Here is a 27,140-nt window from a genome sequence, read left to right as displayed (position 1 = left end):
GAAAGAGAGAGAACTAGCAGGCACTGGCTACTAGGAATCAACCCATAATATCTTAGGAGACTGTGATGTCAGAAAACAACCAAGTGTAGGGATCAGCAGTCTCTCTATTCAGCTGCTACTCCCTTGTAAAATTCCTCATCTTTCAGGACCATGAGCAGGAAAAACACATGACATTTGAAATCGGTTCAAGATGTACCAAGTACCCCCAGAAAAGGGAGGTCCCACTGTTACAAAAAAAAACCAAAACCCTCATCTGTCGTTTTCCTTGTATCTTCATGCATCTTGGGGACAGCATGAATGCCAGACAGTGGGGACTGAGAAGAGTCGGTCCGATGTGTGTCTCACATTGTCTATGCATTTATCCTGAACATGTCTGTGTTAACAGGCGCAACTTTTACCGGACTGGCCAAGATCTCAACAACTGCAGCACCTGCCAGAACACGGCGTGCATCATATACAGGTATTGGCTCAAGCTGTGACCCGCTCTGCAGAGCAGGAAACCTCAGGTCCACAGAACACCCTAAGGATTTGCTTCTTATCCACAGGGTCTAGAAGCAAATAGGTAGCCATGAGAACGGGTACCCATGGGCCTCTGCATGCACATCCACATCTCATCTCAGTTCCTTGTCAGGAGGTGAGAAGGGGAGTTCATCATCGAAGTTTAGAGGTTTGCCCAGCTCATGCACAATGTCTTGAGAGAAGAAGGGGCCAGGACTGGGAGTCATATCCAGATCTTTCTAAATCTATTTCCCCTCTCTCACTGTGTCTTTTCTACACTAAGTCTACTTCAGTCTTATGTGTCAATCATTATGAGTACTTTGTGTTCACTGATAAGTACACTATTTCTTCCTGGTGCAAGACAAAGCTACAGTAAAGACAGTTACTAGAAGACCCGTGTGTGAATTCTCAAATCTGATACTGGCCCACTTGTCCTGGCCTCAGTTTCCTTGTATGTAGAGTAAGGACAAAGACATCTTCTCAGATTTGACAGGAAAACAACTGAGACATGTTGTGAATGCTTGTGGAGCCTGCAAACTCCCGAACACACCTGAAAGCTCACTGTCATTACTAACAGAAAGATCAGTGTCTCCTCAGCTAGAAGCCCACTTGGAGGAACAATGGAAATACAGCCAGAACACTCATTTTCGTTACTAACATCTAATTTTGTGTATGACAAAAGTATATGCTTTTGTTTTCTGCATGACACTTCTCTTTGGAAAAAGAGAGCAAGGGCCTGAACAAACCACTGCCCCACCAGGCCGCCTGTCTTCTCTTAGAGTTTCTCCTTCCCTCTGGGAGTAGCTTGGGGTCTCATCCTAAAGAGGTACTGCGTACCCCAATACCAGCCAGTGCTTCCATGTAGGAAGGGTCCTAAGCAGGCTCTCATCGACCTGTCGGCTCCCTACATGGAAGAACTCATGTCTACGCCAAATAGCAGGAGACTCAAGACTGCTTACAAAGTACCCCCATAGCTAAACACACATCTTCACATCAGGCAAAAGCTGCCCCCACCATCACCAAAAGAAGAGAAGAGGACTCTCGAGAGAGGCCTGCAGCACTAGAAAATGAAGCAGGAGGCCTCACCAATTGCTGTTCTTTAATTTTATTCTCCCATCTTAAGCAAATTTCCTAATTACTAAGAGAACAAAAAATTATTATGTGTCTAGACAGCAAAGTGGGATTAAAAAAAACTATTCTTCAGAAGCAGGAAGGACTGATTTGGACTAACTTCTACTTACATTTTAGACAGTCTTCCTTCAAGCACCCAGGTGATGTATTCTCTATTATTTTCAAAGACTTTTTTTTTTTTAAAGTTTGGCTTATATTAGTAAAAAGAGCACGTGATTATTTTCTAGTTACATGCAAGCTTCATGACCTTCCCCTGAGCAAGTCATTTCTGGCTTCTGAGTTTCCTTATTGGAGGAATTAGAGGCTTTAATTAGATGATCCCAGTGGTGCCTTACAGTTCTGACATCATGTTATTCTAAGCTGAATTAATAGTGACAATATTAGGTTAAACTGTGACCTTCCAGAGTCTGAGGATGTTTGCGTTTTTTTCTAACTTCAAACATCCCAAGTAAGCGTTCTAAAGGAAGTTTCATCCCAGCCAGCCTGGCATACACCTTCCCGCTCTCCTCCCACTCCACCCCTGCATGCTTTGCTGTTTACATCTGTCCCTCACAACATGTGAGGCCTCGTTGGCATTCAAAGCCAGACTGTCGTGCCAGACAGAATCTGTGTTCTTGCCTCTAAACCACTGTAAAGGAACAGACAATTAATTTGACGAAAGCAAAAAAAGAGATCAGAACAGCATCCTGTCATGGCAACAGTGAGATGAGAGTTGTCATTTAAGGGGAAAAAAAAATTCAAATGACTTCAAACTTGTGTTGTGTCCCGGAAAGTCAGATCTTAGAAGCTAATGAGCAAGTGATGTGAAATACTCATCCGCCGGCTGTGGTCTCTCTCCCTGCTGACGGATGGGTCCAGCGCCCGTCACTGTACGTAAAGCACATGGTAGATGATGGATTGCCCACTGGCTTTTCTTCCCTAGAGAGGCAGCTAAGTTAGCAACACAAGGCTTGCTAAGTGATGTTGCCCACAGGCCTCACCTCATCAGCCACGGGCCATGGTTACGCTTCCTGCCCCTGTCAAGACACTGAGGTCACTAGTTCTAAGCGGCTCATTCTCTCTACACCCTCCCCAAAGCCTCCCTGGCTCCCTTCTCTCCCCAGGAATCTCCTAGATAAATCACCAAGGAGTACAGAACCACTACTGATTCCTAAAACCCTAAATTCCTAAAATATGGCTCCTCGGGGTTTCTAGAGGTTCCGTGCACCAAGGAGAATGACTTTAAGTTTTTCATTTGTTGTTGTTTGTTTTGGCAGGGGCAGGGAACATTGCTCTGCAGTACTGGAGATTACACACAGAGCTGTACAGTACCAGGCAAGCACAGGACCACTGGGCTATGTCTCCAGCACTGTTTGTTTGTTTGTTTGTTTGTTTGTTTTCTAACTACACTCCCAGGGGAGGAGTGGTAGTTGTCTTTACACACACACACACACACACACACACCCGCTTTAAGCAGCTTCTATGCTGCTCAGTTTCTATTCACTCTCTTCAGCTTTAATCCCAGGTCAATTTACCCAAAGGGCTGCATGAATGCTGCTGGTGGTTCCCAAGATTAAATAACACAGAATTACTTAGTGAGAAACTTGTTCTCTTTTCAATTTTATTTCTATCCGTCTGATTACCTAGAAGGGAAAATCTGTGCTCCTTGCCACAGCTTCTTTCAACCCTTCCCAGTGCTTGTTTATCACATTTCTTTGCAAAGAGGGAACAGATCTCAGGTTCATAGCCATGGGCAAGCAACAGTATCTAGCCAGATTGGAGTAATTTTAAGCATTTCTGCTGAAGCTTTTAGCTTGTAAAACTAATCCTCTTAAATATTCATGAGGAATGATACAGGTCCCCTTTTCTAAAATTATCGTGCTCGGTCTGTATACTTGTTTAAAATTAAAAAGTAGACTGATTTTGAGCAGAAAAGGTTAAGCAAGAAATTGCGAAGTGGGTGGGAGAGAATCTCATAATAATCACAAGTTTATCAAAGTATGGTAGGTAGGACATGCATGTAATCCCAGCATTTGGTAGGCAGAGGTTGGAGTGGGGGGGGTTGCTGCTACTTCAAGGCCATTGTGTGTGTGTGTGTGTGTGTGTGTGTGTCCACAGAGGGAGCAAATCTCTTATTGAAATTAAGAACACTCATCACCCCCTTTTTTCTTCTCAAGAGCAGGAGGTCTCTGGGAGACACATCCCTCCTCCTTCCTTCACCCTGTTTCCTGTTCCTCCAGCCTACATTTCATCATCACACTCACTCGGAGCCAGACAGTAGAGCCTCTTTGGAGGACTTTGGTTACATGGAGGACTTTGGTTAAATGGTTACGCATTTATTTTTCTGGATATAGTTCCCAGTGGCAGGCCAGGGAATCTACTTGATTTAAGTTTTAAAACGCCTCTAACATTTTTAGGGGAAATAATAGGAAGCTTATTTTCTGAGAAGTGGTGTGGGGGGAGGGGCCCATCTCCCATCAAAGCATATTCCTTAGGAAATGGGAAGAATGTGCAAGCTCGTGGGTCAGGTGGTTATGTAATGTTTGAAAGGTGCAAGAGAGAAGAGGGAAACAGACGAACAATTGTTTAGGGGCTGCCTGTCCAACATCCCATGTTTAGCCATCTCTTTAGAAGAGATGTTTTCCCATCTCTTTAGTGGCACTTATGGACTTTAATTCTGTGTCACACTTTTCTTTACCTTATTCTTATGTAGGTCTATGTATCTTACACACACAAAATTTCAACTAACCACTGATATCTAATGCTTAACATCCATCCATTCCCTTTCTGTCACCAAATACCTGAGGCAACCAACTTAAAAAAAGGCTATTTAGCTCATGACCTAAAGGTTTCAGTCTAAACTTGGGCAGCCCCATTGCTTTCAGCCTCAAATATGGCAGCACATCCTAGCAGAAGTTCAACATGAAGCGAGTCACTAACATCACACACAAGGACATAAAGAGAGATTGAGACCAGTTCATAATGGTCTTCAAGGATAACCTCCCCATGACCTAAAGATCTCTCCTAAGGACCCACCCACTAAAGATCCACAGTAGCCCCTAATACTATCACCTTGCAACCAAGCTTTTAACACGCGGACGTTCCTGGGACAAACATCTGAATCACGATATCCCTTAGAAATTAGCTCCCTTCCCACGTTGTCTCGCTCAGTGCTATTAGGTGTGTGGGGACTCTGTAAAGACACCACAGTCCCCTCATCACTTGTTCTTTTCTTTACAACATACATATAGTTAGCTTTTAATTCTCCCTGCTCAATCCAGCTCCCGCATGTCGGCCCCTCTGCTCTTGCTAAGTAAAGCTCTTCATTTTGTCACCTAAACATGAGTTGATCTTTTTTTTTTTCCCAGCAGGTATTTTTTTGTCCTGTCCTGACTATTCCTCCATGTACACTGCCAAATTGCACCTGAAAATAGAATCTGGCCATGTTAGCTTCCCTGCTGTCCTGGCTCTTCTTCCCTTTAGCTGACTTTTCAAGGCCCTTTGAACATGAGGCTAAAGCCTTTCGCCCGCAGTGTCTCCACCTCCTCTCTAGCCTCAGAGGCTGCTGAGCTGTGCGCTCAAGCATGAGGCCCTTTGCTGGTGTCACCTCCCTTTTCTAGACTACCTCTTGCACCATGACTCTTTACTACGAAATCCAGTTCTTCCCAAGAAGACACACACACACACACACACACACACACAAACACAAGCCACAATAGTATGTCCATTCCCTTCTGCTAGGCCATGAATCCTAATGAATCATAGGCCAAGTGAAGTACACAGTTGGCACTTAACCAATGCTTACAAAAAAAAAGTGTGACAATATTGAGATGTGGTGAGAGTTAAAAGTAGTGGAGGGCTTGAGACAGCTACGTGGATCACCCAAGGATGAAATCACTGCTGCCATTTGTGTGCAGCCCCACTTAGAACGGGAGTTTGGGAGCTTGTAATAATCAAATGTTCCTATTAGGAGGAAGGGCTTCTACACAGCAGGTCCTTTGAGCTGAATCAAATAAAGACTGGATGTAGCCCATGTCAATTTAAAATACTTGGAACACTGTATACTCTCAATGAGATGGAACCTAATCAAATCTTCCTCAGATGACTCAGGCGACTGCCGCACTTCCACAGGACATTGAGATCCTGTTCTTCACGGCAGTCTAGCATCACCGTTCAGGACTTTTCTGCCAGCTCTGGAGGGGAGGGAAGACTTGACTTCAGAGAGCCACAAAAGTCCCCAGGGCCAAAGTACCCTCGCTCTGGCATTCAGTTAATCTTGACCACTGCATTAGAGCTGCAGGCTCTCAGGGGTGACTGGCAGACACCTCAGATACCCATATTGTAATTCCTGGACCCAGGGAAGATGCAACTTTATCTGGCAGGAGGAATGTTATAACTGTGATAAAGTTAAAGTCTTAAGATGGGGAAATTACCTGGCTGGCTTGAGTGTCACACAGAGGTCATCCTGAGCATAAATAGAGAAGATGTGGTGATTGAGTCAGAGTTCCTATACCTAGGAATGTGTGCAACCCAAAAAAACAGGAGCAGGTAGGCAATGTGTCTCCTCACAGAGCTTCCAGAAGGAATGCAAAATCCACACCCTCAGCTAGACTGACGGAAGGCTTTGGCCCTCCAGAACAAGGAGAGTGAAAATCATGAGTTTTTATCTGAGCCATGAAATTCCTTGTCATTTTATCAGTGGCAGCAGGAACCAGGCCTTTCACATTAAATCTGTATAATATAGAAATTCTGCATATCATTGATGATCAGTTTATCAGACTTTATTTGATCACTTTTACAGCTTTAACAGCGGAGGACAGGTCATCAACTGAGAAGAAAGTTAAGGGAAAGAAAGAAAAAAGAGCTATCAGCAGGTGAACCACAGCTCACCAATGCCTCCCCTCACTGCCCTAAATCCTCATCATAGATAGGATACATTAAAAAGCGCTCCCATTCTACAGATGAGGAAACTGGGGCTGTGGCGAAACATGGCATTTGTACAATACTCAGATTAAGCAATCAAGGCTGAAGAAAAGAAAGGTGTTTGTTTACAATTCCCTGGATTCTAGTCATTGAAACAGCAGTCTCGGCACTGAGTTCTGACTTGTGACAGGCCAGATTCCAGAGCACACTGCTTTCAGAGGCCAGACTCCTTTGACAGCTGTTAGAGCTTAGTCAAAATTGCTTCAGTAACGAGTCTACTCAGGCAACAATATTGTGGAGCTTTGCCCTGCAGATACGTTCCCTAAGCAGGGCTCACAGAACATGAACATGGTATGGTCTGTCTGCTTCAGAAGCCCAGCTCTCTTTGTGATATGGGTTCATTCCCCACCTTACTGCCTTTGAGAGAGTTGTAACAAGATCTTTGGAAAGGTTCAAGGACCTCTGAATGAGGTGAGATTGGGGGACCTTAAAAAGAGGAAATGACAACTGATTTCCTAGATTTCGTGATAACCCATCCACAAATGGAATTGTTTCCCTCATAAAAATAGCCCCAGAAAAACTAGCCTTTCCTTGCACTATGTCTTTGGAAAGCTAAGTTACCTTTCTGCTTGGCTTTGATTTGGGGATTAGATGTTCACAGATAGACCTCCTCGCATTCAATAAGGTGCCCTGAGGATGGAGGTAGAGGGGAGGGAAGGAAGTAGAAGGTGCTGATCTTGAAATGCTGTAAATTTCTATGCCTCTGGGGCTTTGGCTTGCAATACATTGCTTAGGAGAATCATCTGAAGTCTTTCCTCTGAGATGAGGACCCATTGGCAATCCAGGCTAACATTTTTCCTGTAGGTTAAAGTTAAAAGCAAAGAAAGCCCAAGCCTGCTTTTCAGCAAGGAGCCCAAACGCTGGTATTGCCCTCTGCAAAACTCCTAGAGAATTCACAGCAGGTAACCTACCCAGGTGGGTGTGCCGAGCACTGACCTTCGCAACTGACTCCCCTTCAGGGGAGAAGCATGACACTCTAGTCGCTGAACCAGGGAACACACAGTGCTAGGTGCCCCCCAGGAATCGTCCCTGAGACCTCCCTAAGCTCTCCAAACTTTGCAGACCACAAGGTGCTTTTTAATTCTGTTACTTTCATTACTGACCTCAGGACTGCTAAAGTCCTTCTGAAGCCCACTTAGTTGGCAGATATTCAAAAGGAGGTCCCCTGCAGGAGCTTTCCTTTGTACCCAGAGATCCCTTCCCAGGGGCTTTCTCCTCTTGGTTTTGATAGTGACTGTACATGACAAAGAGACTCCCGGGGACACAGGCCACACAGCCTCACTGCTGTGTACCCTGCAGGGGGAAAAAAAAAGAAAAAAGAAAAAAAGAAAAAGAAAGGCTGGCTTCATTTCACAGAGCAGAGAGAGCCTCAGAGAGCCAGTGAGCTGCCTAAGGTGATATGGTCGGTGGCGGTGTGGGTCCTTTCTTTCTCCGGTCCCCACGGTCAGGCTGTTAGCCACCGGGCCCCCATCTTGCCTGCTGCTTAAGATATTACCTAATCAGAGAAAAAGGCATTTCTCTAGAAACTGCAGTACGCCTCAGCCCTATGGGCTTAGCAACCAACTCTGCCCTTAAATTATTTAGCATTCTCTTTTCCTTTTGTCTGTTGCTCCTGATCTCCCCAGATGGAGGCAGGTAAGCAGAGAACCACAGCCTCTTTCCTTCTCTGGACAGCAATGAAATCTTCAGGGGCGGTGGTGGGGGACCACACAGCAGATGTGGCCTTTCTACCAACCACAGGTGCATTTCTGGCCCTCGTTAAATCCCAGTGTGGTCTGAGCCACACTCTCTCGACATGAGTGTGACTATGAATGCCATCTAGCATCCCCAGCTACTGGCCACAAGCATAACTTAAATACTCTCTGTGGGAAATAGTCATAAAGTTTGGGGTGCAGGTGGCGATTTCTCAGAGGCCGACAAGTTGATATCCAAGTCATTTATTTGTCCTTACTTCCTGCCTCTCTCTGTAGTTCCATTCTTATCATCTTCCCTCTAAGAGTGTAAGGGGAAAGGAGCAAGATTTACTGCAAGAGCAATTTATCTGCAATAAAAAGTGAAAGCTACTTTAATGCATTAATAGCTAAAGAGGCTAAAACATGCCATAAATATGAAGTCAAGCACACTGAGTACCACACAGGAATAACAAGAGGGTGTTGTGGGACGCAGGCCACAGATGGCAACACTGTGACCCAGCCTTTACTTCCTTGTCAAGTTCATAGAAAAATCATTACTATCCATTAAACAAATCACCATGCCAGGCATTTTACTAAATAAACACTGCGTGGATGACTCATCTCGATTCAGACTCCAGATGGCAGGATTATTACTCCCATTGTGCAGATGAGGAAACTGAGCCTTGGAGAGGTTGAGTGCCCAAGATCCTAACTAGCCAGGGCTCAAACGTCGGTCCCTACTTGCAGAAAGCTTTCCTGTCTTCTATCTCCTTTTGACCTTGCTTTTATCAGCTCATACATGTTATGTTTCTGAGAAATGGCCAACCCTTTCAGAGAGCTTAGAAAGCTTCTTGTCATGGAGATCTAGATTGTTCTGCAGCTTGGCTCTGTTTTGCTGTGTGCCCAGAGACCAGTCTGTCATCCTCCATGGGGCCCTCAGCAGACAGATGCCCTAGAAGGGGTGCATTTGAGACCTGTGATGCCCAAATTTATAACCTGTAAATAACAAACAATGCAGTCACAGAGGGAAAGTTGGCCAACACTACCCCTTGAAGTGGTGGTGGCGTTTGGAGAAATATACACTAAGACTATTTTCCCAAACTGTGGTTACTGCCCAAAGTGATGTAATTTGCCCTTCCTAGGGCAAAGTGCCTACCCTTGACTCATCAGTTCCCACAGCTGATTCTCTGTACAGGAAGGCTGCAGGAGGCCAATCATACGGGGTAGGCCCTGGTAGGAAAGGCACAGAGATGAGTCTGGAGGTGTTTTGTCTTCAGGAAGATGCTGTGGAATCCAGCTTGCTCCCATGTTGGCGAGAACAGGGACTCCTCTCTACAAAGCAGTGAGAACCAGTTTCGACGGCAGAAGTGCCAAGGGCCACTGGATAGTGACATCAGCAACTAAGACGTAAGGCCCAGAGCAACAATAGCCAAGACCAGGTGCAATATTGACTAAGTTGTCCTCCAATAGGGAACATCTCTTTTTGCATACATTGCATCACTTGTCAAGGCTTCTCTGAAGTCTAGAAAGGATAGTGCCTGCTGGGAAGTGAGCTAGGGTGTAAGAACCACCCCCAGGGCCCAGCCCAGCTGGAGTCTGAATCCACAGAGGATTGTGGGCTCATGCAGGAGACCTAGGTCCTTGTTTCCACCTCTACCCCACATCTTGGTCCCCACGTCTACACATCTTCTGCCATCCATCGTTTACATGGTTACATGGCACTAGGTTTCTTGAGTGTAGACTGTATACTGTTGTATGACCTTTAGGATTAGATTCGTCGTTTAAATCCTTGAAAGAACATTCATTCCCTCCTGCCTCAGTTTCTTCAATTGATAGATGAAGATAATATTTTTTTTATCTCGTGGGGGTATGGGAATTATGAGAGGCGATGTTACCCTGTACTGTGGTGTCTAGAACGCACGGTTCACGTCATACATGATAGTCACTATTATTGCACATTTATATTTCTACCTATTTTGATCTAACAGGGTCAAGGTACTCATTGCTTTGTCTCCTCAGAACATGACCCTCACGTGGAAATATTTCCTTGTTAGGGATAAAGAGCAAAGAAGTAAGGGCCAGGGAGGGAGGTGTTATGGGCTAGATATTTGTGCCTTCCCAAATCCATATGGTAGACCTTAGCATCCCGTTTCATGGCCATTTGAAAGTGGGAGTTGATTGGATCAGAAAGATACCACCTTCACGAATGAGATGGGTGTCCTTGTAGACAAGACTCTGGAGAGTTTGCTGACCCTTCCACCTCTTAGAGTTACAGGGAGAGGATGGCCAGCTATGAACCAGGAAGCAGGCCCTCACCACAAACCAAATCTGCTGGTGCTTTGCTCTTGGATTTTCCAGCCCTTCAGAACAATGAGAAATGCTTCTCTGTTGTTTAGGCCAACTAGTATACTAAAATACTAGTATATTTCCTGAATTACAGACTTGACACAAAGTTTAGGTTTAGGTCTGATCATAGCTCCCAGTATGATTTGCCTTTGTTGACTTGCTTATCAGCTACCTGCATTTCCCAGGATATCCTAATGTTTTATCTGAAGTTTTGCAAAACTAAAGATGTTATATATAAGCAGGAGCTCCTCCTTGATCTCCCACCTTTCTTTATTTGGTTCTATAAATTTGTTTTCTCTTTGAATGTTTAATTTTAGGGTGACGCTCCATTCTGAACATTGCGTTTTATTTTGGCTTACCAGTTTCTGCAACTAGCCAAGATCATCCTGAGCCTAGAGAGGTGGTTTGGTCATGTGTTTATATTTTGTCAAATATTAATTTTTAATTGTGTGTGTGTTTCTGTGTGTGGGTATGTGCATGTGAGTGCCGATACCAAAGGCTACTAGAAGAGGGCATTGGATCCTCTGGAGTTGGAGTTACATAGGTGTTGTGAGTTGTTCCACCAGAGATTTGCACTCGGGGCCTCTACAAGAACAGCATGTGCTATTAACTATTTATTCAGCCATCTCTTTTCCTTACTGTAACTTCAACCAGGTAAGCCATGGCACAGGGCTCCTCTGCTTCCTGGAACATTTTTTTTCTACTTTGTTTCCACCGTGATGATGGAAGCTAGATTAGTCATCTGTCCCACAACTTGTTTTTTTTTTTTTTTTTTTTTTTAAATGCACTGAGGCAGTACAGTTGGAAGCATCCTTGGATGTCAAGGACACTAAGGCTCCCCAGGAACTGGGCATTCCTGACCTCATACATCCCTTAGAGGATGACCTTCACACCTCTTGACAGATCTAGGCAATCATAATGCTTCCAGTTCTGGATGCAACATTGTAACAACTTCTTACCTAATATTGGTTCCTCACTGGATTCTGTCCAAACTAGATTGTCAATGCGCAGCTTTCTTATTAGGATTCTGCATGGAACATAGGGAGCATAGATGGATGATTGGGGTGGATGATGGTATGTCAGTGATGGACAGCAGAGCAAGAGGAAGGACAGAAGAAAGGTGGTATCAAGGGTATTTGTGCTCTACTCAGACGGGGGACCCAAGCCTCGAACAAGGACTTCATGCCCGGAATTTACAAACAAATATGTTGCCAATTTATTCCTCTTTCCAAGAGGTTGATGAACATGGTCTAGGGGCTGTCATCCCCTCTTGTCTACTCAGCCTTGAGATGAAAGGCTGATGAGGGAGGCAGGCCATGGCCCCTCCCCATTTATAAGGTAGCTGCCACCAAAGCAAAAGATCCTCCCTCTCCTTCCTAAACTAAACAGTAGTTTGTCAAAGGGTGAATAAGAAGAAAAGTGACAATTTTCCTTTATGTTAATAAATTGCTTTGGCCTAAAAAAACATTAATCAATTTCTTTCCAAAGCACACACACTTCTCAATACTCTGCTATTTGCTTGGCCTTGAAAAGAAAGTCACTTTCAATTCCCTTAAACTGTCAAGACTACTGGGGGCAGACATAGGGGGGAGGGGCAGCTCCCTAAATCCTAGTGATTATAATGGAACCCTACTGTGTTTCCATAGAAACATAACGATGCATTCTTCCCTGAATGTACATGAGGAGAGGAGTGAAGAGCAAGGCTGTGGGCAAGGTATACAATGTCTGGAGTGCTGGAGGTACAGGTGACGAGGTGAGGCATTTGTCCCTAAGAGACAGAAGACAAAGCACTCAGTGAAGAAGAGCAGAGTAGGCAGAGACTGTACCCCACACCCGCATAGAGTGATCACATTTGTTACAGTTTCCCATCAGCATGACTGACTACCCAGTGAGGTTGTTATTATAACTCCCCGGCACAGCTTAGTCCTTGGAAAAGAAGAAAGTTGTCCAAAGTCACCCATTCCGGAAGTGATGCAGCCTCAGCTCAAACCCAGGAGCACTCAACTCAAAAGCCTTTTGCTCCAGCCTCTGTGATGGGCAGCAAGTCAAGTCTAACAAGGGAGACAGGGTTTACATTCTGTCTTCTGGCTCATTCCTTCCTGGGCCTGCCAGCTCTAGGCCCATGATAGACTCACTCAGAAACATCTTCTAATAGGTTTAGAGCTATTGACAAATCTTGGGAAATGCAGGCAGTTCATTAGTGTTAGTTTGCTTTGGATTAGGTGGTCAGAAAATCCACAGAGTAGTTTAAAAGTAACCAAGGGTAGAAGTATGCTCAGATAACTTGGTAGGAACACTTGAACAAAGACCCGAAAAGATAGGCTACCTGAGAGGCAGGAAGCATGTTTGGATCACCCTTTTCATTAAACTCTGGCAAGCAAGTTCCACAGGGATGGTGTCCCAGTCTGTCTAGCCATGGAATTTTAGCACCAGAGTGGATGGGTAGGTGGGTAGATGGGTAGGTGGATGGATGGATGGACAACATGGAGTCTTAGCATGAGCAGGTATTACTCATTTGCTTTGACTCCACCTCGTACTCTATTGTGAAGATTGTTCTCTGCCTCAGTAGGTAGGGCAAGGCTATTTCAGGAGCTAAAAGAAAACTGTGAATATAGCTGTTCCTTATCAACCAAGTATGCATGCCTCCAGTGACAGAGGCTGAGAATCAAAGCTCACACCTTACTGCTTTAAATTCCTTCCTTGGTGCAATGCAGAGGTTTCCTGAGATGACTGTTTCCGGCCTCTGGATCTGTCTCCCAAGTTTCCTCCAGGGAGAAGGAGGTACAAGTGATGCTGACAGAAAGCTGCTTCATCACTCGAGACAATCTGGGGTACATTACTGGGCAAAAGTAGAAGGGTGGGACTCAAGGTGTGGGCTTGGATACCTCTCCTGGATGAGCTAGCGAACCACGGGCTTTGGCTAGAAGGTCTCCAATTGCTGACACTGTGGGATATCGCTTACTAGAGACACAAAGCCGCTGGCCAAACAACGGCAGTGCTAGCTGCCTGGACTTGTAATCTCCCTGCCACTCCTTTCTCAGTGTCTAGAGCAGGAAGTGGCATATGGAGAATAACTTCATCAATCTTGGTTGACTGTGGATGAACGAGTGGTGCCTAATCTGTGCTGCATATGGAACACGCACCTGTTTTCTACACTTGCCTGTGATCCCGGGAATAGGAACCACACTCCTCCAGCACAGTGCCTCTCTCCTGCTTGAGATTAGGGAAGCGATTTGCAGTTGATGTACTCTGGAGCTTTGCTTTGAAAAACACAATCTGTGTTTCATCCATTATGTAGGTCACCCTGCCAGGATTATGTCCCAGTAGAGAGTACCAGAGAGTAGAAGAAAGTGAAAAGATGTCCAAAAGCGAGAGACGAATCTGCCTGAAGGTTATTGATACCTCCTCCTGCTGGCTACATGACAGGCCACTCTGCCCTTTCGTCTCTTCCATTTCAGAATGCTCAGGACAATGCTGCATCTGGGGCATCCTTTCTCCTATGTAGCAATTATGATCCACTTCTATGGCAATGCTAACTCTGATCTTGAGCTCTGGGAAGTGACGCGGGTCTCACAGACAAGGGCAGGTGGTCTTTTGATGATGGCTGATCACACGACATCTGCCAGTCACACGACATCCTAGAGTGATGTGGGGGGGGTCTTTTGTCTTCCTTACACAGTGTTTCATCTCTCCCCCACCCTACCCCCTGGCTGATCAAGGGGCAGACTTGGCTTTTATGACTGTATTTCTGCCATTTTCTCTACTCCCGTGCTAGCTGTGAACTTTCTGAGAATTCCCATAAGAAGCACTTAGGACTGAAATGCACCCAAAAGTGGAAGGGAAGGGAATGGTCAAGAACACAGGCTGGGCAGAGCTGCCTATCAGGATCTGTTCTTCCTAACCCAGTTCTCTAGGCACAGGGGAAACTGAGTGAGAGGAAGACAAATGGTCCCTGACACATGTTTACATCCTCTCCAGGCATGAAGAGGCTGAGGAACATCAGGCTCCTCCCCTAGCCCCAGGTTCTTTGCTGACTCCACATTCCTCAGGCTTCTGGGTATCTTGGTCTCATACGGCCTCTTGTCTACCTCACAAACCTTTGCAGTGGTCACCATGTTACAAATTAAATACTCTGTACATTAATGACTCCAACACACACATATAAAATAGGAAAAGAGAGAAACTATCTACCCAAAGAAGAGGATTTCAGTCTCCCTGTATAGAGGAATGCTAGAAGGTAGCCTTATATGTAAACCTCTCTAAAACACATTACTAAGAAACAATTCAAAGAGGGTAATGTATCAGTGGTAATAATGTTAATGATGGAACTAAAGCAGGAATAGGGATTAACACGTACAAAAGGATTATCGTAAGCCAGGCGTTGCTCTGGCCATGTCATTTACAACTTTACATATACTGATTTCAAAGAAAGCATTAGCATTAGGGGCCATTATTACTTCCCCTTCCCAGATGAGGAAGCTAAGCCCAGTTTGATCATATGTGCCTTGATATCGATTACCCGTTAATGAATTAGTTTTTATGAATAATGTTTAAAAACATTAACAGAGAAGACCACTAAACAAAGGTGAGAAGGAAGCTAGGCCCAATATATACTGAATGCTCACATGCTCTGTGTCTGATCTGTACTTGACAAAATGGGCTATCATTAAAAGTATTAATTGAATTTAAAGGGTAGGAAAGGGAGAGTCTGTGAGATGACTCAACTCTTTCAAAGCCATACAGGTACTCTAATAGCTTAGTACCTGATCCCAAGGACCCGTTCTTGTATGCTCTGGGTAACAGGATAATAAAGCAGTGTGTGTCATTTTGAAGCTACTCTCTTCCTTCCTTTCTGTCTTCCAGCGTAGAGTACGATTTTCGGCAGCAGGAAGGCAGGTTCCATGAGGTTCTCCAGAGCCTGGAGGAGGCAGAACCCGTGGAAGAAGCATCTTCCCCACCCAAGTCCCCAGCAGAAGCCCCAGCCCCCGAGAAACAGGACTTACGGCGGAAAAGCAAGAAGGTGAAGAAGAAATGCTTCTGGTGGATATGAGAGGATTGGGGCTCCCACATTCCTTCCTGAGATGGGGGTCCCCTGTCCTCAAGGCCTCCCTTCTCCTCTGCAAAAGCGCAGGCTGGGATCCCCTTGAGCCGTGATACAGGAGTGCCTCAGAGCTGGTACACTGTTGGACACCTGTTCACCAACCTTACCTGAGTATATGTTGTTGCTTGCTGAGGATTTTTGTGGCCACTTGTATGGCCACTTGCTGAGCTGCCTGTCACACACAGCCAGGCCTCTTCCTCATCTGCTGAGTCCAGATCCCTACCGTAAGCAAACCTCCACAGCACCCCCAACCACCTCCCCAACACTAAGCATTTCCTTTCCGCCCTGAGATCATCAAACCCCAGAGACACAGAAATGAGTGTGTGCTGTGCACTGCAGAAAGAGAAAGGTTATAAGCAGGTATCCTAGCAAACATCACACAATAAACTGGCAGGGTTCTACGAGCTATTGTACAAAAGCACAATGGAAGTGAGCAGCGCCGAACAATGGCAGATCACCCTCATGTATTAGGTCACCCTCGTTTTTAGCTAGCCCTTAGATCTCAAATCGAGGGGCTGTCTTCTCGTAAAGTATGGGCTGTGCAGGATGTGGCAGAATAAGGTTGCCCGTGGGCACGAGACACCTGTTGTGTGATCTTTGTGACTAGAATTCAAGTGACTTTCATAGCTGTAGTCTTTCTGGGGCCACTTAATTATCATATGTCTCTGTATGCCAAGTGGGATATATGTGAGAGGGGCTTCAACTTTAGGATCCCATCGTTCATTCACCTGGAACATGAAGGGTCATAAGACTCAGCAACTTGTACGTCAGTGTATCTTATCAAGCGACATTAATAAGGCTGAGCTACAATACAGCATTTTTTCTCATCCATGCATCCTTGTGACAACCATGTAGATAGGCCCAAACATGCTACTCTACAGTTTCCCTTCCTGGTGACCAGGCTCGGTCACCTGATGTAGGAAGAAGCAGGACTGAGAACAAAGATGAAAGCTCCTTCTTCCACAAGCTTTGAGTTCCTTAAGATCTGGCTCATCGTGTTCATAAGACCTCCACTCTCGGATGTCTGGTCAAGCTTGCAGGGCAAGCAAACTCCTAAAGCAGTGTAATTAAGTGATTGTTCCACACCCACTCAGCCTGGGTGAGGCAAGGCTTCCAGTCCCTTGCATTAAATTCAGTGCTCTGCCGGCCCGTGATTGGACTGACACTGCCAAAAAAAAAAAAAAAAAAAAAAAAAAGTGTGAGCCACACCTAAATGAAGAAAGCGTTTTGTATCTGCTCCCTTGCCGGAGACCCGGTGTCTGTGTGAGTGTCTGCTGTGCACGTGCGATGTGCATACCCCACTGCAAATTGGGACTGACTGAGCAAACCACCCCAACAATTGCACTTCCCCTGTCACAGTGCTGCAGTGCAAAAGCTATTTCAGGGAGAGCGAGGGAAATTTGGCAAGGAATGTGGGCTTGCACTATTTAAGTCTTGGGCTGTCATTCGAGATGTTCTTTCTCTGCTTCTAGTGTAATGTTTAAACCCACAAAGTGAGACCAGAATATATAACGTCAAGTTAGAATTAAGATAAATAGACTTGTCATGCTTAAGAAACCATATTTCAATTAGATAAGTTACCACTGGCCAAAAGCCACAGATCTTTCTGTATCCACACACTCAACTCTCAGTTGGCCCCAGCAATGGAAAAAAACAGTGCAGAGGATAATCCAATAAAGCAAAATCATTTGGGATCTCTTACATAATTTTATTCTTGTAGCGGTGCTTCCATCTTAATTTGTTTTGCTTACACTAATTTCAAATGAGTTTATATTCCAGTACATCAGGACGGAGTGAGAATATTCTTGCACTTAGATTCCAGAGACCTAGGCAATAGGATAGCCTATTCCAGTAACCTGGAGAAAGTGGTGTGATTGTGTCCTTCGTTGACCGGGCTGAGGAATGACTACTCCCCCTGACTTCTAAGCTATGTGTACCTTCTCTCAGTGTGTGTGTGTGGGGTTACAAGCTGTGAGAGCTAACTGCAGCCTTTGCCCTGGCTAGCCTGGAAAGAATAGGAGATGTCTGGGGTAGCTCCTATACATGGTGAGTTAGGGACCTTGCATAAACTCTGAGCTGAGTGAGACGAAACTGAGATTGGAAAATGTTGGCATTCCTAGAAAGAAACCCAACCAAGGTTATATGGTTCTATACCAAAGCACACCACCACATCGAATTGCTTAGGCTACACCAATCTACACCTGGAGAGGAGGTCCCTTCTGGAAATTGAATCCTGAAAATCAGTATGTGGGAAAAGGATTGATAAACACCAGCCTGCTGAACAAAAAGGATCATCTCCACATTAAATAAAAAAATCGTACTCATATATACCAAAACTCTCTTGTCTGCTACTCGTGTTGAATAGCAGTGTTTCTTTGTAAAATAGTATGTAAAATGATATTCTACAGAAATGTTATACTTGAGGTTATATGGTTTTATGGAAAGAGATTAATTTAGAAAAAAAAATTACTTTTATGAAATGGAAAGGACTGCTTAAACTGCAGGGGTTTAATGTAGCTTTTCCCTCTATAGTTAAAACACTCAGTATCCCTGGAACTTAATACCAGCTCATCTGTAGAGCGCCTTCTTGAAGACAATGTATCACTGTAAGGTTTTGTAAATTTCTAAACTGTTTTAAATGGGATATTATCTTTTGCAATAAACTTAAGTATTTTTTCTAGGTCTAAAGACTCCATTATTAGCTTGGGTTGAGTTGAGTTGTAGAAACAAAACAACAACAACAAATTCTTGGCCACCCCAAAGACAAAGCTAGTTATGATGCTTAACTTATTTGTTTATAAACAAAGAACAGATCCATAAATACCTGGGACAGCAATCATGGAAGCCTTGTGTTCTGACCATAGGGGAGGAACCATTTCCAGCTGCTTTCACATCTCATTCAAGATTTACCTGTATGCACAGACACCCGATTCCAGACTGGTTAATATTTCCCTTTAATTATGTTCTAATGAGCAGGTTAACTTAAAAGATACCTTTGTACCATCAATACTGGGAAAATTAGTATTGAGAAAATTGTTTGGTTAAATTCGAATGAGTTCCCACTTTTGAAAGTTGAGGGATCTAAGCATGAGACCTGTTTATTTGTTGAAAAGGTATTTGCAAATATCTAAAATGTTCTAATGGTGGCACATTAACACCAAACCCGTTTTCTATTTGACTAGTCAGAAAGAGAGAGAGAGAGAGAGAGAGAGAGAGAGAGAGAGAAATGAAAAGAACTCACTCATGAAGTGAGTCAGCATTTGCTCTGCTGTGTCACTGAAGTCTTGTTTCTGTCTGGAGAATGAGCCTCCCACTCTGGAAAATACCAACTTAGAGGAAATGAAAACAAAGCAATACCCTGGACATGTAATCAGAAGTTTGGGGTTTGACAGCACTCATTTTCCTGAGTGATCTCATCAACTGAGCTTTTGATCTCATGTCTTATGAACCAGAACCCCCATTTTAAGAGAACAGTTGTCAATTAGCTGAAGGAAGCTTTAAACACAGTGTAGGGTACACAGCAGGCACCCAGTAAATAAACATTCATTCCTTTGCTCATTGAAGTAAATTGGGAGGGAGAAGGGCAGGTTTTTCCATGAGGCAGCAATTGGTGTCAGATGCAGGTTGAAGTTCCTCCCAGGGCCAGGAAGTAACTGATTCTGGCTTATCAAAACCTTAGCAAGCTGGACAATAAATGCTAAGTAGTGTTTGGTGGCTCAGAGGAACACGTGGGCCAATAGTACCTAGTATAGCATTCTAGGTTAAAAAAAAAAAAAAAAGGATTGTTGTAACATAGCATTAAATTCCCCAAAATGGAAAAGCCTTTGAGGGCCAGGCCCTCCTGCATGCAGTGTGAGGCAGCTAGGTATAACCTGATGATCTGCCCAGCGCAGCTAGTAGTGGGGAAATGGGTCCTGGGAGCACCAATGTCAGTGTGCAGTGTGTGAGGAGCTGGCCCATTTCAGCCACTGCCAAGGCTGGACTTGAAGTCCATTCTTACCCTTGTCAGCTGAGCCCTTTTCCCAGCATGATCTTCACTCGGAAAGGATCTAAGTTTAGATCACTCCGGGCAACTTAACGGATGCTGAAAATATGTCTGCTTTTAAGTTCCAAGCCACAGTGTTGTTTTATGATTGTTACTCCCATCGAACAGGAAAAGGCTGAGGCTGGGACACACCTCCAAAAGTCAATGCCAACTGTTTGCTATGATACACATTTGGCCAATGCAATGACCATAATCAGCCTTTTGAGTACTTCCATTTCAATTTCCTCCCATCTCTCTTAAACCAACTGACAGCCCAAATACCTAGTGACTATGTCTTTTTTTTTACCACCCCTAAAACCAAAGATTCACAAGTTTATGATCTCTTCCTGCCTTTAATGGAGCCCTTAGCCCACAGAAAGGAAGAAAGAAAGAAAGAAAGAAAGAAAGAAAGAAAGAAAGAAAGAAAGAAACTCACCTTCAGACAGCATATAGCTTGCTTCTCCCTCATGTCAGACAGCTTCTCCATGGCAGGCATCTTCTTGCCTACCACAGTAATATCCCCTGAGGGCTGTGTGAGAACCTTTCTTCCTTCCACACCACACCCCTCCCTGACCATCGTAGGTAAGGCTATCCTTCCCAACCACTACCATGACCACAAACTACAGCAGATGTCTTTCTTCATCATTTACTTCCACCAGGGACCTTGCCCTCAGAGTCCATGACATACGGTCCTTGAACATATATTTCCATCATTCTATAGTGAGTGTATTTGTCTCTATAATTTTCCTGAGGCAGGAGCCCTGCTTATCGTCCTCTGCTTATGTATGCCCAGCACTCAGCACAGTGGGGCTTAGATGGTGAAGGAATAAGTTAAGCAGTAAATGGAAGTGAAGGAGATACTCACTCTCAACCCCTGTTTTTCCCCTGCCTGAGGGATGGGCACTTGCAAGGGATGGCACACTGCTGGCACCCAGCCTCTGTATCAGCATCCCCAGAATTGGAAGCTTTAACTACAACAACAACAACAACAAAAACCAAAACACTGCCCAAGGCCTTCAACTCTTCTTTGGTCAGCCTGGCTTTCAGGACACAACTGTTCTCACCCTGCACCTTTATTGACAGCCCTACTTAACCTTGTTTCAGAACAAATTGCCATCATAATTAAATCCCAATGCATTCTGCACATTTTTACTAAGATACTGCCCAACTGTGTGAGGAAGAAAATGAGTTTTGAAATTAAAGCAGATTGTTAACTATTTTTGCTGTAATGTTTCTATTAAAATGCCAGCATTTATTACATGTGACCTAGCCCATTTCAGACACAATGCAATTTAAAACAGACAGGGGCTGTCTACTCAAGGAGCATTTTAAATGAAGAATTTCTGCCGTGGCTTCAACCAGGATTAAAGTAAAAAGACAATAATAACATCACACCAAAGGATTATTTGCTCCCAAACAAATAAAAGCTTTATTATCATAAAAGGCTTTCAAAAAATTTTCAAAATCCATAAGTATGTTAAACTTTATTCAAATGAAACCCATTATTTTCTTCCTGACAGAACCTGAATATACATTTTTTAGACCATTCTCTAGCCCAGTGACCTCTACTTGGCTCACCAGCCCGGTTGCCCAGGCAGCACGCTCAATATTATGACATCTGATTATGCTAACAAAGCAGCCTTCTCTCACAGGTACCAAACCCGATGAGGTATTTCAATTGCTGGAATATTTACCACAGACTCGCCACTGAGCACACCAAATAATTGAACCCCACCCCATCCTAGACAGAAATCATAGACAAATGGCAGAAGGATCTTGGAGTTATTTGTTGTCATTGTTTTCTGTTTCCATTTTTTTTTCAGATACAGAATATTATATCTTCAGTGGTTTAGATTTGAGGATTAAAGAGAGTAAAATCAAAATGTAACTCAAACTGTCAACAATTATAAATTCAGACTGCTAGCCTGACTACGATATGCAGGGTTAGATCTCCGTCTGTTCTCTACTAATAGGTAGTAATAGGTAGTTTCTTCAGACCTAATGGGGTCTGAAGAAACAGATGAACCTTAGTCCATCATTCATGCATAGTTTCTGAGCCTCTTTTCTGTGTCTTGCCTACTGCCAAGGACACTGAGAAACTACACATACAACCCTGATCTCACAGGGCATATGGTCTAATGAGGGCGGCTCCACAGAAGTAGAGGACCCTCCCAGGTTTGCTCTATCTAGATGTCACACCACTCTCCTTTGATCTGAAGAGGAGGATGTAAACACTCCTGGGATTCTGCCCATCATCCTGTTCCTCCCTCCACCGCGTGGTAAACTCCTTCAGTGAGCCTTTTGAGATAGATGGTTGGCCAAATCGTCCTTGGTTCTCGTCTCCCTAACTATACCCCACCATCACCTCAGAGCACAGATGCTCACTTCCATGGCAAACAAGGCTCATAACTGGATTCTAAGCTAACCCTAACCTCAACCACCACCCCCTATCTTTTACCCCCTAACTCCAACCTCTTGCTAGCTCCCTTGCCCCTTCCTATCTCATCACCACTGAGAGAAGTCAGAGGGTGCTAAATATCTCTGTTTGCATCTTCTCATCCCACTGCCTGGGACACCATCCATCACCCATCTATCACAGGGAGTAATTTGCACTTTGAGGAAGAACAAAAGATGGGGTTTGCAGTGTCATATTAATAGTGTAGATATGGGTCGGCGCCTGAAATCTCAGGAACTATGAGACCAAGACAGGAAGAGAACAAGTTCAAAGCCATCTGGGCTACAAAATGAGACTCCACATCAAAGGAAATCAAAACTAACTGACCAGACAACAACAAAAACCCAGTAATAATACGCTTCCCTGTTTCCTTGAAGTGACAGTGCATGATTACCAGCACTTCACCGCTCTCACCGCTTTCGCTCCTCAAACATTTCCCACAGGGGATTTACGATGACTGCCACTTTCCAGCAGAATGTATGGAGGCTTGAGGAGAAGGGAGCAATTTGTCAAAGTCCAAGATATGGAGGGTGGGAGTGGGGGTTGGAGGATAAAGTCCTTGTTATGTCTGCCAAACTTGGGAGCCAGGGCTCTTAAAACCTCCCTGACAACAGCAAGCACCAAATTAAACATCATCTCCTCCCTGTAACTTTCTCATCATCTCCCGTCCCTGCTCTGGTGTTAGTCAATCCATCCCAAGTGCTCACAGCACGGCACAGGGCTGTGACTTTCATGTTACATTGGGATTTCTTTCATCAACCTCTCACGCTCATCTCTACCAGGAAGCAATGTCCGTGGAGATAGGAATTGTCACTCTATCTCTGGGAACCTCCACTGGCTTCCCACATCATACAAAATGCCATAAATGTGTTCTAAGGTCTGTTGAGCGAATTAGGAGAAGATGTGCCTATGAGAAGACTGAGAGGAAAAGCCTCAGAAGATAGACAGACAGGGCCAGATCTTGCCGGCAGCCCACCCCACACCCCTACCTTTCAAATGAAGCCCTGGGCTCTCCCGGTTTGCGATGCTTTTAGATGGGAGGTTATACACAAGAAGGGGCTTCAGGAAGCTGGGCTTTCTATGTAATTTCTATTTTTAAGGAAATGGTATTTGAGGTTTTCCGATCATAAAAAGAAAATGAAGTTATTTCAGAGTGCTTCTAACTCCAAAAAAATGTGGAACATAACCAGGTTAGTGCCTGGGGCCAGCCTCTGGAAGGCCATAGGATCTGGGGAGGCACTGAATTTCTTTCTGCCTGAGCTCAGCCCCCTTGATGACTTTCATAGTGCTCTGATCCCATGGTTCTCCCTTCTCAATGAGTCACAGAATATTATCGGTTATTTGAGAAAACCCTGGCAGAGGCCACTTAAAGACTGAATAATTTTGGCAACAAGTCTAGAAAAGTGTGTCCTGATCTTAAAGGACCACTTGAGGGAATTAATTCCTTCAAGTAACTCAAGAATAGCTGTGCCCTTGGAGGGGCAACAGGGACAGAGATGTTCCAATGGTCTGATCTTTCTCCATGGGGAGTCGTCCTTAGGTGACTGGGGACATGCCATTAGCAGGTAGTTCTTAATGGCTTCCTTAGTAGCATTCAGGAGAGGATTGTTTTAAAGTCTTGGGTTCGGTGCCTCCCAACTGTATTTTCTCGCTTGGGGTGTGGGCACTTGCTGAAGCATCTGTCCTTATCAGAGCCATCTACCCATTGCCCTTAGGTCTCATGTAATGAGTGAGAGAATAGGGGCGCTGGGCCTTAGATCCTTCAGAACATGGGCTATTTAAACCTTTTCTTATTTTATAGTTATGCTGCTTTAGGCACTTTGTTATAGTAATGCAAAGCTGAGGGACACATCCTGCAACTTACATGTCCAGTGAACATCCCAAAAAAGGGCTATGAAACCCCCTGAGCCTGTTGTCATTTCAAGTCAGGAAAAAGAACTTAAGCATGGAAAAAAAAAAAAAAAAAAAAAAAAAGAGGACCAGCAAAATGGCTCTGGGTTTAAAGGTGCTTGCCACCAAGTCTACCCATCTGGATCTCTTCTACTGTGAGTTCTAGTCGAACTCACAGTAGATTACAACATGTGATTTTGTGATTACACATGTGACATAGCATATGCCCACGCATATGTACACATATAAATACAAGACATACATAATGTAATTTTAAAGATGAAGATGATGAAGAAGAAGGAGAGGAAGAAGAGGAAGAAAAAGAAGAAGAGGAGGTGGAGGAGGAGGAGGAGAAGGAGAAGAAGAAGAAGAGAAGAGAAGAAAAAGGAAGGCAGTTCTCACTTCCCCAGGCCTGCTATTTGTTCTGGCTGATTTTTACAAATGAAGAAACTAAGGACCCAGGATCATTAAATAGTCTCCTCATTCCTTGGGAAAGGAAGGTGTCAGTTTCCCACCTGTCAGATCCCTTCAGACTCCACAGCTTGCTTCACTGCCCTTTGAAAGCTATGCTGGCTAAGATGATGATCAGCCAAGGCCAAGGGCAGACATTCTGTTCTAAAGACTGGCCCCAGTGCCAGGAAACAGGACATGAGATTCTGCAGAATCTTATCTTTAAGAACACACTTAAAAACTCTTGCCCCAAATCAGATTTGCATAGCTCCACTCAGAAGCCAAAAGGCACTAGGCTATTTGGAGGTAATTTTGTTAAAATTTGATGACGTAACAGTATGTTTCCCAGCATTTGCTGAATGATTCCCAAATTTTCTGTGTGTATTTCTCTCTCCTGGTGCTGACAGCTGCAGCCCTGGTGTGTCCAGCAATGGTTCTACTGGGATACTGGTTTCCCCAGATCCCAGGCTGACCTGCTCTGCAAAACCTCCAGGCAACAGTTCTTGGCCAAATATGAAAGATCCTTGGTGGTGGTAGTAGCAGCAACAGTTTACCAAACAGGGGCATTGTCCCTTCATGGGCTGCTCTGTGGACTGACCAGGGAGAAGGCATGCTGATGAATCCCCTCCCATTGATTTCCCATCTTTGAGGCTGATTTGGGATCAGAAAGATGGTTCTGAGGATGAACCAGGCTCTTCTCCAATCTGTCAAAAAGAATTCTTTCACAGGGCTAAAGCAGAATTGTGGGATTTTATATATATAGAAGATCCTTAAAGGGAAGCCTGGCATAAAACAGGCCTTCTCTCACCTATTTTTAAAATCAGAACTTTATAAAAAGAAATTCATCATCTGCTTATCCTTTGAAAAGGTTTGTTCTTTCCATTAATCCACTCTCTGAGGTTGAACTGAGCATCTGCTACACTTAAAATCCTTGACAGTGGGACAAGAACCCCAAAGATACTAGGACACAATTCCTTCCCCCAGGAATCACAGCCTGCGAGGAAGCACAGACAGGAAAAAAGAAAATCGCAGTATGGTGTGAAAATAATGGAATTGCAACACTACAGGTCACCAAAAACGATGCTTGAAAAACAAAGACCATAAGACAAGACAAGGCAAAGAGTCCTATGTCCACCTAGCACCCACTCTGAGTTCCCCGCTTTTTCCAATCCACCCACCCAAAGGTTTCATAGTATTCAAGACCCCGAACTCAGTTCTTTGATGTCAACCTTGATACATGACTCCTGTCCTATATGCAGTGGCCCCCTTGAAAGTTGAAAGATTATGTGTATGTGTATGTCTCTGTGCATGTATGTGTGCACATGAGTGCATCTATATGCCCAATTATTCCCTAATATGCAATTATGAGACTTCATATCAGAGCACTCTGTTCCCAGCATAGGACCTGTGCCACTCCCCAACACCACCAACCGAACTACCCTGAGCTAAGAAAGCCACCTTTGGGTTACCAACCTGAAGTCAGGTCCCATGCATAATTTTTAGTATTTTCTTATAACAACTTTCTTGATCATCTCTGCCTAATAAACATACATACCTAGGCATAAAAATTCCTACACACACACACACACACACACACACACACACACACATACACACACACACACACATACATGGATATGCTCACATTCTGCATTTTAGGAAACTTCTTAATTAGAGGACTTTAAGTCAGGAAACCCACTTCTTAAACACACACAGCGAAATGTTTACCACTGTGGGCTTTGAGGCTGGCAGAGCTGACTACAATATATGCTCCAACTTCCTCCTTGCTAGACCTGTAGTGCCTAGGCAGTGTATCCTCTGTAAGAGAGATAATTAATTTTTAGCAGACAGCTTTGATCAAATTTGATTATCTTCTCATCGTGCATGGTCCAATACAAGTGTTCCATCAGTGTGCATGGCTATTCCCAGCCACACGTGCGTCTCCCTTCTCATTCCTCTCCCATAAAGTCCTTACTTCAGAGCACTGCCCATTCTACCCTGAGTCTCCTGGCCTAACCATACCATAAGGGAAAAACACTGACACTGGAGTACCAGGTAAAAGAATGGTAGCTTGTATGTACATGAAAACAAACCAGAGAATTTTTCTTTTTCATTGAAATGATGCTTATTGGTATCCACAAGCCAGGGCCAGAGCATTTCCTAAAGATAGGGTAGAGAACATTATAAGCTTTGCTGTAGGGTACCAGGGAGAATACTCCTACAACACTGTGATGGATGCATCAGCAGGGTACCTAAATGGAGTGAGTGGGTGTAGGTCAAGGTATATCTCTCTCTAGCAGAGACACAAAGGAAGAAGAAGAGTTCTAAGGTAGACAACTAGATGGTCTGTCAAAGAAAAGGGAGAGGGGGGCTGGCCAGTAGAACTCAAAGAAAGGGAGCATCTATGGGTAATGGAGGAGACATTACACTGGACTGATAGAAGGGGGAGGGGAAACACTGTGGCTGAGATAGACACTGAGTTTTCAGAGGGTCTACTCAGCTGGGCCTCCATTTGTTATCGTTGTGGAGTCTCAGACACTTTCTCATCTAGAAAGTTCTTTGGCGGAGTCCTTTGGATGAAGACTAGAACTGGAAAGGACAAGCTGGGAG

The 27,140-nt window shown here is 44.3% G+C and overlaps 2 protein-coding genes across 5 annotated transcripts in view; one reads left to right on the top strand and one right to left on the bottom strand.

Annotated features, from left to right (window-relative positions):
* Insyn2b (inhibitory synaptic factor family member 2B) overlaps positions 1-18,387 on the top strand; it is a 107,999-nt gene extending 89,612 nt beyond the window's left edge. For all 4 annotated transcript variants that reach the window (XM_021631458.2, XM_060363866.1, XM_060363868.1 and 1 more), the window contains 2 exons: positions 386-460; positions 15,474-18,387. In XM_021631458.2, coding sequence (XP_021487133.1) covers positions 386-460; positions 15,474-15,660 — 262 coding nt within the window. In that variant the 3' untranslated portion in view covers positions 15,661-18,387. The remainder of the gene's footprint in view (positions 1-385; positions 461-15,473) is intronic.
* Dock2 (dedicator of cytokinesis 2) overlaps positions 1-27,140 on the bottom strand; it is a 405,024-nt gene that overhangs the window by 173,353 nt on the left and 204,531 nt on the right. The gene's annotated exons all lie outside the window — the stretch shown is intronic.

This window comes from Meriones unguiculatus, chromosome 11, assembly GCF_030254825.1.
Source record: "Meriones unguiculatus strain TT.TT164.6M chromosome 11, Bangor_MerUng_6.1, whole genome shotgun sequence".
NCBI classification, from domain to species: domain Eukaryota; kingdom Metazoa; phylum Chordata; class Mammalia; order Rodentia; family Muridae; genus Meriones; species Meriones unguiculatus.
The sequence above is the reverse complement of the archived record's forward strand: the minus strand, read 5'-3'. Positions and strand labels throughout refer to the sequence as shown.